Genomic DNA, 14796 nt, shown 5'->3' with positions numbered 1-14796 from the left:
TTATTTCATTAATAATGTTTGTTGGCTTTTGTTTTGTTTTGTTCTTCACCTGTTTTTTTCTAGAGAGAGGGAGAAAGGTGCTGTGGAATTGGAAGGGTAGGAAGGTGAAGAGGATCTTGGAGGAGGTGGGGCGGGAGATCAGACTATGTTGTATGACAGCCCCCATCCCTAACCCAGAAGCTATTTCCGACTGACAAGTTTTCACAAAGGAAGAATTAGTTTTTCTCCAGCTGAGTCTAACTGGGTATACAAACAACACTCAAGCAAAGGCCCCATGCCCAGCAGTAGATGGCCAATGGAAAACAACCTCGGTGGTATTTTTGGAGTGTTCTCATCTCGAAAGCTTTTTTTTTTAAACCTTACAGGTCTTTGGCTTGTATATTACGGTTTCTGATTGTGTGTTTCCATGAGATCTCTGTGTGTGAGAGAGTATGTGTGTGTCTACATCTGTATGTTTCTTGTGCTTCTTCCTTGACTTTTTTCTGTTTGTCCTCTTCTGGTTTGGGTTTTGTGTTTGTTTTTTAGTTGCCTATTGTTTTTCTTATGAGAAAAAGAGAGGGGGCGGATTTGTTTAGGTGGGGAGAAAGGGAGGATCTAGGAAGACTTGCGGGAAGGGAAAGCATGATCTGAATATATTGTGTAAAAACCTATTTTCAATAAAAATTAACATCATTTTTAAAAGTGTATTTGTATGGAAAAATAAATATTTTCGATAATAAGAAAAACAATAACAAAATAATCTCCTGTTTTAAGTTTGTGATCTTTCTTGGGTTAAATCAATAACAATTTTGGTCCACACAGAGCCAGGGGCCCCAGTTAAACCTACCTGCAACCCTTTCTGGTAGGAGAGTGAATGTCACCTACCCTTGTGTTATTGGGCTACAAAGACTTGGAACAGCAGTTCTTTTGTCTTGGTATATAACACTTTGGAGGTCTGAGTCTAGGATTTTGACTTTACCTCTCCCTGTATCTACACATGGGCATCCTTATGTTCCCTTTGCTCAGTTCTCAGTAGGATATTTAAAAACTATAATTGTGTGTGTGAGAATGCACGCACAATAAACATGCGTATATATGCGGATGTTTAAAATGAGGACTTCACATGCCACGTACATATTTTCTACTACATGTGATGTACATCCTGGAGTTAATTTTGTATTCATTTTTATAAAGTAACTCTAGTGAAAGGAATGGAGCCCAGCACATTTACCTAATGACATAGACTAACAGAAAAGGGAAGGGGGAGAAGAAAAGATGTAAGAGTTAAGGATGAGTAAATACTGACTATGAATTTTTAATATACCCCCTGACAAAGGACTGAAAACTATTCTATAAATAAACTGAATTAACACCCTAATGTTTTATGTCTCTGCCCATTTCCCTTTCAATGTCCAATGTGGATAATTCACATAAACTAACTTCCTCTGTCCTCAGATTGAAGAAGCTGATCACTAGACAACCTCGAAGGTTCCTCTAAAATACAAGTCTTTGACTTCAACAGGAGTCTGCCTCTATCCAGACACACTGCATTTGTGTGTCTCTGAAAATAGCCAGGAGACAGCTCAGCCAGTCAGCATCTTGTGGAATAGTCCTTTACACTGTGTGAAAATATGTCACTATGACTGGGTTAATAAACAAGCTGGTTTAATAAACAAGGCCAATAGTTGAACAGAATAAGCTTAGGTGGGAGAGCCAGACTGAGAACACTGGGAGGAAGAAGGGTGGAGTCAGAGGAGACACCAGCAGACGCAGAGAGAGAAGCAAGGTGGACATGACATACTGAGAAAAGGTACCATGCCACATGGCAAAATGTAGGTAAAAATATGGTTTAATAGAAAAGGTAAGAGCTAGCTAGTAACAAGTCTGGGCTATTGGCCAAGTATTTACAATTAATATAAGTCTCAGTGTGTTTATTTAGGAGCTGCTGGTAGGACAGAAACTTATTCCTACACATACGTGTATCTGTGGCTATTACATATGTTATCCATTCATATATTACATGTATGTATAAAATGTATAAAATTTTATCACAGTAACAGTACAAGTCTACTGAGAGATGATAAAAACACTGGAAAATTATATTGGGTAAATTACAAATATTATTTGCTATAGCTCATAGTTAAAGAAAAGTTTGTCATCTTACCAAACCCAAGACTCCATTTTCACTCTGAAGGTGAACAGTCATATTTGGACTGATGAAGTTGCTGGCCAGAAGGGGTATCCCTATACCCAAATTAGCTGGAAGAAAGACGTTAAGGCATAGCATAGCAAAAGCAGAGGTGGTGCCGTCAGTCTTGGCACATATAAATCAGAACAAGAGTCTTCTTTAGATAGAAATGGTTAGGAATATAATAACTGAACATATTCTCTGGGCAGTCGTTGATAATCCTCCTAAAGGAAAATGTCTAATTAGTCCTCTCGATAACATTAATACACTTTATCACAAAGATCAAGGGAGTGGCTTCAAACAATAACCAAGGTCATTTTAACAAGTGCAAGTTGAAAAAAAAATCAAGAAATAAAGAGGGATAGAGGTGAAAATAAAGGAGGAATGGTAAACCCTCTCAGTCAAGAGACAGTAGAAATGACCGAAACTCATAGGGAGGGGAAACTCCTAGGATGGACATTTTCTCTTTTGGTCTGCCCCAGGTCTGTAAGTACAGCTTCACTGGAGTCAAATTCCATAAATATTTCTCTTATTATACACCAGGTGCATCATAGTTCAATATCTAATAAATACACTGAAAATTATCAAAATTGTGAACACGTACTGAAAATAAGCAAAATGGTAAATAATGTCATTGTTATTTAAATGCATTCAAACTTCAGGCACTAACTCTACTAAATTATGTCCACTCTGGTATTTTTTGCCAAAGATAAAAGGGGGAATGATTCAAACAGAATTTGAATCATTCACTGAGTACCTTTACAAACTATCAGACCAAAAGAGCTCATTCATTCGATCTTCTTCAAAGGAAGCAGAAGCTTGCTGAGGAGTGGAGTTTTATGCCTCACTGGGTAACCAAATGTCAGAATACCAAGAAAATAAATAGCACTGGTTACAAAAGGGATTCGAAAGATTCGAAGCCTTCATCTTGAGTAACACATAGCTCCATGTCAAACTTCGAGCTAAATGTCAAACTGTACAAAAAAATGTATGTGCATTCTACAATGACTGTGTATTTTAGTTGCCATCAAGAAGGCAAATAGATCACAAACACTGACTTCCTATATCTTGCTACCCCTAAATTACATATCCCATTCTGTAAAGTTTGACTACTTTTAAAGTTAAAATGAACTAGGTGGTTTTTAAACATAAAGCAAAGAAAGCCAGCCTACAAACCACAATCCCAGAGAACTTAGACAACAATGCGGATGCTAAGAGAGACTTACATAGATATAATCTACATGGGAAGTAGAAAGTAGAAAAAGACAAGATCTCCTGAGCAAATTGGGAGCATGGGGATCCTGGGAAAAGGTTGAAGGAGGAAGGGGAGAGGCAGGGAGGGGAGCAGAGAAAAATGTAGAGCTCAAAAAGTTCAATAAAAAAAAGTTAAAGTGAACTAAACAAGAATCATTACTCCAGGCCTAATGGCCCGTTGATCATGGAGAATCAAAGACTGCATTTTTGGTGGCGCTCAGACTGACAAAGGATACCATACATGCCGTCCTCAAACTCAAGGGCCGCTCTTTTGATGATCCGCTCCCTGACATCTTCTCCAGGTTTACCAGATTTGCCTTTTCCATCGCCTTCCTTTCGGAGTGATAAACGCTTCAAAGTAAGTAGAAACAAATTATTCACGTTTAAGATCTGCTTTCAAATGTCTCATTGCTTCCACATAAAAATTGGCAGGAAAAAAAAAATAGCAGTCGTTCCCAGTAGGAGGCAAGTCTACAATATAATGAAGCATCTTTTAAAAAGGATGCATGAGTAATATTTCATGACAGAGACCATTCTTTAGGAAGCAAATAAAGCAGGTCAGTTAGATTTGTTTGAAGCGGAAGGCAGACCGGCTTGCACTGCGAAACAAACAATCCCCTTGTCATTGCCATTCTGACTGCTGCACTGTTCTACCTAGGACTTGACAGCCGAATTCTCCTCAGGTGTTAACAAACCGAACCTGAATAAAAGAAAAGACATAGGCCCTGGGCATCTGTTTCCTGAGACGGCCAGAATGTGCTTACCAGGTGGTCCCGAGGCCAATTGCTGATTTCCACCTGCAGAGTCTAGACGGGCTTTGCTATGTGTACGTCACAGGAATACTGGAAACAGTCAGAGAACCGTTTCCATGACTAAATCTCCTTAAACACACTAATAGATTGGTGTGTTTGTAAATCTCCCATCCTAGCTCTCAGGGCATCTGATAGCAGTCTGGGGTTGCATATTGCCTTTTGTTCTGACTCCCAACATCCCCTGTTATATATCTATTGCGGTGCTAATCCCTAGAACCTTTTGAATCTTGGCATCAACTGAGACCTTGCAGTTCAGTCATTGTGGAAAAGACCCAGTGCTCCTAGTACCCAACCCCTGGATACTTTCATGACACATCTACCCATAGCTCAAGGCTAGTTAAAAACTAACTCTTTCTTTATTCCATAAAAGTGCAGAACTATTTCAGCATGGATATTTCTAAGCAAGCATTAAGACTTCAGAGGGGCAAAGCCACCCAAGACCTGATTAGTCACCTCTACCCTCGAAGATAGCTATCCAAAATCAGGAATCATAAATAGTAACCATTACATAATCCTGGCAGATATGACAGCTTACAAAAATCACAAGATGTGGAGATACTGTTACGCTGGCCAGAAGTGTAGTAGTTTCCTTTCCAATGGACACACCAGAGGCTCCTACTTAGGAGTAACACTGGTAAACAGATTCAAATAGACTGGCAAAAATGCTCTGTAAAAGTACCTCAATTCTTTTCTCATATTTTTCTCCCTTTATAAGGCGGTGTACGTAAATCTTCGGAATGTGGATATCCTCTGGGGCGAATGATCCAATGTCTACAATTTCTTCAACCTAGAGAAAAACAGAAAAAAAAAATGTTAAGACAGTCACGGCTTAGAATGAACATGTTTATGTTTTTAAAAGTAAAGCATATAAAAATTCATAGCTCACTTGTGAATATGGTATAAATAATACGCAAGTGTATCTATACACTTGCACTGTATACCATACCTTTTAAACACACAACTGAGAAGAACCCAAAATCGACACATCTGAACGCAATATTCAAGACATAAAGTGACGGATCTTAGCCTTTTCTCAAAGAGGTCTGGTTACAAATTCATCAGATTTACCAGGGCAGCTGCTTGAACTTTCATTAACTGTAGCTCAGCAATGCAAAGCTCAAAAGCACACTCCTTAAAATTAGTGAGAAATCTATCACGTCAAAGACAAAAATCTGTGACAACATCTGTGTGGTCAATAGAAGAGATTTTTAAATATAGATGTGGACTCCCGTCACAGCCATTTTTAATTATTCCTATTGTTCAGAGTCATGACAGAACTGTAATCATTGAAATAATTTCCCTCAAAGATGGATAATTGATTTTAATATGGAAATTTGAAGAAGGACTTATTAAGTAATAACTAGAAATAGCGAAATTAATTCAAATCAGAGTCATTCACAGGCATTTTGAAATAATATAAAATGTCCCCAAGTTAATCTGCTATTTTTGGATTCTTTTTTTTTTTTCCTGAGACATAAATGAGCTAAGAATGACAAAGAGTCAAGGAAAACTAATCTTAACTTTGAGTTCTGGTTAAAGCTAATTTTGGCTAAAGAATTAGCTTTCTCATGACACATGCACAATGAGCCTACTGGATTTGTACTTGCCAGGGCTTGATGTTTCCCATGCTTTATACGAAAAGATTTGAGGCATCCTCGGGTCACTTAGGGGAGGTTAAGTTTTATGGAACTATGGCCCCTTCATCTGTGCACATCTCTGACCACAGTGAAGCAAGCATGCTGTTCCATTACCCAGCCCCCAGGACTACTATCTGGCTCCCACCAGAGGTCCCAAAGGCAGTGGGCATGTCTGATCATGAAAGAGTAATTCAAAGCCATTAGCCCCTAATAATCCTTTTCTCTTCGTGAGGTAATTACCAAATCTTTTATTATAGTGACAGGACTCCCAAATGATGCCTAAAGCAAATATTTGTTTGCTTAAATGAGCTGATGTTTTTAAACAAGGAGAGTTATTCTGAACCTACCATCTAAAACATTAAAAAGACTACCCAGAAGCCTGTGGAGCTCAGACCTCACTATGGCGTTCTGTCATCCTATCTCTCTCCAGGTTCCTGTCACAGAGGAGGAACACGGATTACAGGAGATGTTCGCTTGCTACACAATGCCCCCAGACAGCTGAAGAAGACCAGGACGCTAGGTGAGAACTACCTTTCTGATAGAGAGAGAGAGAGAGAGAGAGAGAGAGAGAGAGAGAGAGAGAGAGAGAGCTTCAGAAATGACAACGCTAGGGAAGAATCATGTAGCATCCAAGTTGAGTTAGAGTTTGGAGATGAACTTGGGAACAAGCAAGGACAGAGGACTGGGGGTAGGGTGTCCTTCTATAGGGGATGACAAGAGAACTTCTTGCCCTATACTCTTGTCCTCCCCACCACACCTATGGTATCATTCATAATTATCACTCATAATCCCCCTCTCTCTCTCCTTTCCTCCTTTCCCCTCTGCCTTTCCCCTTCTCTCCTCTCTGTGTATGTGGTGTATGTACATGTTTGTGAGGGAGTGAGCATGCACATATATGCATTTGTATGTGCAGGCCAGAAACTGCCAATGGTGTCTTTCTCAGTCTCCTCCCTTGTTTGTTTGTTTGTTTGTTGGACAAGATTCTTCACTGAACCTATAATTCATGACTTTGGCTAAGCTGACTGGCCCAAGAGGCCCAGGGACCCAAGACATACAAATGTGTGCTCCCACGATTGACATTTTTATGCGGTTCCTGGGGATCCAAACTCCGGCCCCCGTGTTTTACAGCAAACATATGACTGACTTAGCTTTTTCCCAGTGCCCAACCTGACTTTTTCTACAATGTGAGGATCAGGCTAAAAGGAGCCGGAAGCAGTTCTGAGCAGTTAGGCATTGTTCCTATGTCTGAACCAGGTTGCAATTTTGGGTCTCTACAGCTCATTCATAACTTTACCTTGTTTTCTAGTTGAGCCTTCAAAGAATTTCTTGACTTCAAAAACGTGTTTCTACTATACTGATCCTCAGTATACATGAAGGCTTATTATTCAAGAAAATATCGATCACAGAATTCATTATAAAGTCAGAAACAACATCAATGTTCAACAGTAGGGAACTGGTAAAAACAAATACCATGGGTCTTAACACAGTAAACTGAAATTACGTTTTGGTAATATTGAATAGCATTTCATAATTTAATGTTTCATAAAAAGAGAAGATTTTTTACAAGCAAATATATATACTTCAATGCAACTACACCATTTTCCTTTTTCTTTCTTGATAAAAATATTAATTACAAAAATGGTAGATATTTAGACACTGGCATATTATACTAATCAATCCAGGGTAATTTAGCATTTCCTTTCAGCACAACTATATTTAGACCTAGGAAAAGCAGAAGCACAGTGAAATGCTAATACATCCTCTGTCTGGGTAGCTGTGCAAGTTATTTCTGTGGGAGGGGGCTGCTTGTAGAAGCCAGAGGCCAGCCTTGGGTGCCGTTCCTTAGGCATTTCCCACCTCCTTTTTTGAAACAGTCTCACTGACCTCTGTGTGACCAGGTAGCTAGGCTAGCTGGTCAACAAGTTCCAGTAATCTGCTTTGCTTCCCAGGATTGGAATTACAAACATTCATCTGGGCAGGTGAGCTGGGGTTGGGTAGGGGGTGATGTTTAAAGAGGGTTGTGGAAACTGAGCCTGAGCTCAGGTCCTCAGGCTTACAAGCGAGCACTTTCCTGACTAACTTGTATCTCAGCTTTGTGAAAGGTATTTTTGTTTCCCTTTTAAGGGGAGAAGCCTAAAAAAAATTGGGATTTGGGTGGGGTGCCTAGGGCCTTACAAATGCTATGCACCCATTCTGCCACCGAATTCCACTCCCAGATCCTCACTAATGTTATGGATTACAAAGCTGGAAGAGACACTAAATAGATGGTTACCCAAACCAGGAAATATAAGAAATGAGGCTGGTGAGACAGTTCACAGACACATGATAATACGAAATAGTAAAGGTATAAAAATCAATTACAACACCAGGAAATAAATACAGGAACCTTTTCCCTGTTATCTTGAAGAGCAAGCTTCTCATGGATTCTTTCCCTTACCTAACCTGACAGCAGTCAGTCTGGCCTTCAGATCTCCTGCTGGAATTACAATAGCAACTTCCTAATGTGTCTTCCCTACTTACTCTTCAGCAAGATCAAGGAAAATGATGAAGAAGAAGAAAAGAGAGAGGGGTCCTTACTTAAACTGGAAATCGCAAGAGTAAACAATAACTATTGACCCTTCTGGTTCCACCAATTAGTTTCTTCTAAACTTATGAAATCAAGACAAAGTTTCATGACTAAGAGCAATTATAACTTTCACAACAAACACAACAAACATGCCCTAGTTTTAACATTTTAAAAAGCAGCCATTCAGTTCAACATGATCAGTTCCACGCTGTGTAGTGCTAATTTCCGTATTGTAGGAAATGCATGTACGATTCTTGTCAAAGCCATCCCAACACACCACTGTGCTGAACACTTCTATACAAACAAACAAGGCTTTCTCAGAGTTCGTAGCAAATATTTAAAGTACAAACCCAAAGGAGAAAATCCATTTTCAAACAATCTATGAGGGGTTCAATGACAACAAAACAGCAGAGGCAGAAAATATCTGTGTACAGTGTCTGTGCACAGGGCTGAAGATGGTCCCAGTTTCGCGTGATCTTGAGACACACCAAGAAAGAGCCAACAGGGTGATTTAAAAGCCCAACGTGATCAAGTTATAACACAGGCAAGAAAGGAAATCTGACAGCAAAGAAGGAAATGAGCTCCCACGGAGCCCTCAGTAACAATGGCAAAGGCAAAGGCATCCCCTGGCAGTACCAGGGCAAAATCAAAGGACTGGGGGAGGAGGGCAAATGTAAGCATCCTTGGACGAGCTCAAGATGGAAGAACAGTAGCTAAGAACAACCCAACCTTCTCCCTGGCACTATGAATAGTTCTCACACAGCACCATCTGGTACAGCTCAGAATCCAGACACTTGACATTTCTCTAATTAGTACCTGTCTTCATTCAGTCGTTAGCAGGGAAATCGAGGCTAGAAAATAATAATCATTATTGATTTGAACTTTGTTTTTTTTTTTTTTAAAGTTTACTCTCTTTGCCTTGTGCTGTCCCTGCTTTATAAGCGTAGCCCTTTAAGTGGGAGCTCCATAGATTTAGTGGGGAAATGTGAGTCAGGGACACTCACCATAGACCAAGAAGTCCTAAGCATGGATAAGATTCAGCAAGGGAGGAAACAGTCGGGACACTTGCTTTGATGGGAAGAGAGATGATGAACAACTCCAAATGGCAGAATGCTGGAGAGATGGCTCAGCAGTTAAGAGGGCTGGGGGCTCCTATATGGCAACTCGTAACTCCAGTTCTAGAGGATCAGATGTCTTTTCTGGCCTCCACATGCACATGGTGCACAGACATACATATATGCAAAATAACCATATACATAAAAATAAATAAACCGGTTTTTTTTTAATTTTAAAAATAAAAGTGGCTGTGGTGGCACCCACCTTTATTCTCAGCACTCAGGATGCAGCAGCAGGTGGCTCTCTGAGTTCAAGTTCAGTCTGGTTTACATAGCCAGTTCTAAATAACTCTGTCTACTAAAACTATAGTTTATAGCCTAATCAGTAGGACCTATTACCCCCAAAAGGTAAGAACATAAACATGAAAAACCCCAATAGCTCTTTTTTGCAATTTGGAATATTTGTTTTTTTTATTTACTGTATTATTTATTTATTTTATTAAAAATGTCCACCTCCTTCCCCACTCCCCTTCCCCTCCCTCTCCAGTCCTCCAGTTGGAAGAGCAGTCAGAGTTCCCTGCCCTGTGGGAAGTCCAAGGTCCTCCCCGCCTCCATCCAGGTCTAGGATGGTGAGCATCCAAACAGGCTAGGCTCCCATAAAGTCAGTACATGCAGTATGATCAAAACCCAGTGCTATTGTTTCTCAGCAGCCCTCATTGTCCGCCCTGTTCAGAGTCAGGTTTTATCCCATGCTTTTTCAGTCGCAGTCCAGCGAACCTTGGTGAGCTCCCATTAGATCAGCCCCACCGTCTCAGTCGGTGACCTCGCAGTCCTTACTTCCGGAATAATTGGTTTTTAATGCAAAAATAGTTTATAAGCATTATTTTTTATCTTCATCACCTCTACTAACAAGTTCAAACAGCCTAGCTTGGCCTATTCTGCTATTCGGTTTATAAGTTGACTGACAACAAAAAAATGCCAGTCTGCACTAAATGTATGATTTTATAATGTATGCTTTCATACCATGTAAACCACATTCCCAAATTTCCAACTTTTACTTGCCATTTCTTCCTCTAAATAAAAACTTCATTAAGTCTTTAACAGATCCAGACAATTAAGTGGAGTCCATCTAACCAAAAAATAAAATATTTCTAACATTTTTATTCAAAACACTAGTTGCTAGTAGTAAGAAAAAATTACACCATTATCACACACCCCAGGAAAGTCAGGCAGACAAGGCATAATTAATAGAGCGAAACCAAGAACAGTTCTCAGTGAGGAGAGTTGAGAAAACAGGCAGATTAAAACCCGGGGGATTTCACAGCCACAGACTCGTGATGTTGACAAATAAAACCTGAAAGGTTAACGCCAAACCTCTCCAAGGTTATTCTGTAAGACGTTCCCTTCCCACTGGGGCTGTTAATCATCCGTGGAGCTTTTTATAATCCAAGAACAAAACGTAAAGCACCAACTACACAGTGGAATGGGGTTAAGTGCTGACATTTCCAGAACACAGTTGATGTTGCTAAATCTAGCAGAGAGTGTGACTTGCATTCAGTTTGTGAATGAGTCAATAAGCCCCGAATCTAACATCACTTAGCAGGCTCAGGAAAGCAGAGCTTCCATCATCCCCTCCTCTCCTAAATGTTCTCCACTCGTTTCTATGGAGCGGCAAGGGCAGCTCTACTCATTTCTGCTCGAAAATTAAAATGTTGTATTTGGTTTTCCCCCATGAGTGTGAGGTAGCCACAAAATACAAAAGTCAGCAAATCTCAGAACAAAATGCCCCTTTTCTTCCGCGTAGGTTGGTTTCTAAAACCGTATCATTGCGCCCCAGAGAGACAGAAACACACTCATCACATTCTCCTCTGTGACTTGAGCATTAAGATTAAGCTGTCTATCTCTTAGAATAAACAGAAGAGCCATCCAATGAGCTTTCCCAGCAGTCATTGTTTGGGGCCAGACTTTTACAATAAGCAATCACAGAACATAGGTATCAGGGGGGAAAGCAAGGTCCACTCAGGGTCTACTTGATACGCGCACCTCATCCCTGAAAGTTGAAGGATATTTAAGTTAATCATGATCTTTTAAAAAGAGAATTTAGATTATAATATATAATTGCAACATTTCTCCCTTTCCTTTCTTCCCTCTCATTTCTCCACTAAAGAAAAGTAGATGTGGCTGGTTGATACAGGTAAATCCGATGTGGTGACGTCTCTAAAATGCAGACGTCAAAGTGTAAACGATGCCTAACAATCTTTCCACCTCTCTCTCCCATGTTGTACGTTTGCCTTATTTCCAGAATATTCTGCAAACAAGTGCAGAGAGGACACACATTATTGGACGGTGTCTTTTTAATTATTCTGGGTCACTGGCATGCTGGATCAATCTGTTCCCTATTACTGAGCACATGCTGCTAAACGCGACACATGATTTTAGTTCCGTGTCACACAGTCTATCTCCCGCCCACTCTCGGCACTTGGCTCACCAATTTTCTCCTGACTGACAAGGCTGTTGCACTCACAAGGGCAGACTATGTGCCACCAATCCATAATAGCCCTTTACATAGCCCATTAGCTAACATTACGGTCCTCTAAACAAGATACACTATCTCTTCCGGCCGGTTAAACAGCACACCTGAAAGTAAATGATCCCAGAGAAGTCAGAGGAAGCTGGTCACAGTAACAAGGAAGGGATTTCAGAACAGCTGGGAGCGTATTATTACATCACAGTGCAGGACCCGGCAATGGCCTCACCTATAAAGCCGCCAGAAAGAATCACTGATAAAAACATTTTTTCCTTTCTTACACCAAGGCATGGTAATGATGTCAACCAAGCAGAATGGACACAGAGCATTTCTAAGCTCGGAAAGAAGTGCTTATATTGCAAAATGTCTGCCTCAGAGACTCAAATATCACTTAGTGAGCGTCTATTATATGCCACGCATCACGCCGCATGCCAGCAATACAGAGCCATGCTATGACGAGGTCATAGGAGATTCCCAAGACGTTCATGGCCAAGACAAGCAGGCAGGCAATCAGCATACAGCAGCAAGGATCGCTATGACAGGGGAGAGTTCCACAGACAGGACAGAAAGGGCGCCACGAAAAGAACGGAGAAGACGTTCTAGGCAGCAAAGGCGCGGAGTCCAAAGGAGTTGGAAGCTTTCAGTGAAATGTGGGAAAGTGTTATTTGAGAAAGATTTCAGGATCAGGATACGTAGGAATGGGAGGGGATCAGAAAAAAAGGTTCAGGATGTTTAATTATATGCAATAATGAACCTAATTTTGGAAAGAGTGTTAGAAGTGACAACTGATCGCTTGCACAACAAAAAAGTAATTTCCTTTATTCTTGAAAAAATTCACAAGTTCACCTCAGCTAATGCCACTGCCTAGAGCAGTTTCTTTTGACTACTGTGGATTCCCTCTGGGAAGAAAATTTAAAATTGTGGCAATTAACTTCCCTTACTCTTATCAATTTTTGGATATATACCTGGATTCTTCCAGAGGACTAGTAACAGGCCACTGGTATATTTGAATATATTCTAATTTTAGTAGGTTGCCATGTGCAGCATGCTCAAACTACAAGAGCGGCGTATGCAAATGGGCTTATAAGACACAACCACCAGCACTGGAGAGCTCCATGACAAATGTCTTCTGTTTTTCCTCTCACATATTTCATGCTAAAATCATTTATGAAAGCCGTGACTGGAAACGCTTTCTTCATTCAGAGATATTCATGAACAATAACAACACACCCTAGAGATTAGCCCCTTTTTTTAAAAAAAAAAAAGTTACTTTAGAATACTAAACAATCTTGCATAAGCCCTAATTATCGCTTCAGTATTTGTAGAGCTGATCTATATTTGAAGTGGGGAAAAAAAAATAACATTTTTGACAAGGTCTCTAGAAGGAGTGAGGGAAGCCAGTATTATTTTTAGTGGGAGTGACTTGAAAATCTCAAGTTACATCCTCAACACAAACACAGGATGAACTGATAAGTAGGCCAGAAGTTGTTAGTTAACTAAAAGAGGAAATGGAATTTTTATCACTTTTGCAGCAAGATGGTTTTGTAAGAGCCTGCTTGGTTTATGCCAGCCACCCTGTACTTATTCAATAACCATTTCAGAGGATATAATAGGTAAAGAATACCAAACCATTAAGTCATGTTAAAAATAATACCCTCTGGCCCATCTTTTCTTTGTGTGAAGAGAATCTACATTCTCACTTACAACCGGATGACTATGTGAGAAATTAGGACCATAAGATTTCAAGAGCTGACTCAAAATAGGGACACAACAGAGCATTTGACTGGCATTTTATTTAGGGAACAGACTGCAGGAAGAGCTGCCGGCCATGGCCACCTTCCTCCACACTTACTTCAGTAACTGGGAGACTGCTGGAGGTTCACAACACTCTTCCTACCCCAGTGAACTTCCTACCTATAGACAGCAAAGTTCCTCCCAGGGGTCAGGCAGACAGGAAGATCCTCCAGGATGCCAAGTTCAAACTCTGAGTATCTTGGACATGTATGCCAACCACACTCCAGAGCCTTATCATTCTTCCTCTGAAACAATTTCTCATCTGAGTGGGATACTCAAGAACATCGGGCCCCGGATAGAGAGCGTTCATGGTGCTGTAAGTTGATGTGGAGGCTACTAGGAGTAGGAAAAGACATGAATGGTCTTACCCAGGCTGGATCCTGAGTACTACAGCTCTGCATTGCCAAAGGGCAATAGTGGTATAGCTGCAGCAGGAGCATGGGGGTAACCAACTGCTTTCTCATTGAGGCAAGCTCTACTGGAGGGAGTTCAAAGTACTGAGCAAACCTGGTCAAAATCCCATGAGCAACAGGAGGAGCTTAGGATTGTTTTGCCAAATGGTTGTATTATTAAGCTTCCTTCTAAAGCCTTATGCTTACACCATGCACTGTGCAGCTCTTGGCATTGGTCAGAGAAGCTTGTACCAGTGGGCATCAGTCAAAGCATAGAGCCTTAACTAGACAATGCACTGAGTGTTGGGCCAATATTATCTCAGGGCCTGTACCTCAAGACCTGTAGGACAGAAAAAAGCCTGGCTCGAATTTGAGTGAGGATAAGACAGCAAAATTTAGGTAGACACCCCTCCAGCCAGAGGGTGGGTTTGGCTGCCTCTCATTGGATGGAGGTACCCCCACATCACACCATGTCTCTTAAGCTACATAAGCTGACGCTCACAGTTATAAACTGAGTTCCTGCTTGACTCGACTTCCTATCGCGTCTGATTGTCCTACATATGGGGAATGGGTGGATAGCTCGCTCACGTTT

The 14796-nt window shown here is 40.7% G+C and overlaps 1 protein-coding gene across 1 annotated transcript in view; it reads right to left on the bottom strand.

Moving 5' to 3' along the window:
• The window catches only part of Oxct1 (3-oxoacid CoA-transferase 1), a 109257-nt gene that overhangs the window by 54234 nt on the left and 40227 nt on the right, over positions 1–14796 (bottom strand). The window contains exons 8-10 of the mRNA XM_050139057.1: positions 4913–5020; positions 3658–3772; positions 2144–2238 (exon numbers count right to left, since the gene is read on the bottom strand). Coding sequence (XP_049995014.1) covers positions 2144–2238; positions 3658–3772; positions 4913–5020 — 318 coding nt within the window. The remainder of the gene's footprint in view (positions 1–2143; positions 2239–3657; positions 3773–4912; positions 5021–14796) is intronic.

Source organism: Alexandromys fortis, unplaced genomic scaffold, assembly GCF_014885135.2.
Source record: "Alexandromys fortis isolate MF-2015 unplaced genomic scaffold, M_Fortis_MF-2015_v1.1 scaffold_37, whole genome shotgun sequence".
Lineage (NCBI taxonomy): Eukaryota > Metazoa > Chordata > Mammalia > Rodentia > Cricetidae > Alexandromys > Alexandromys fortis.
This window is presented reverse-complemented; position numbering and strand designations above follow the sequence as displayed.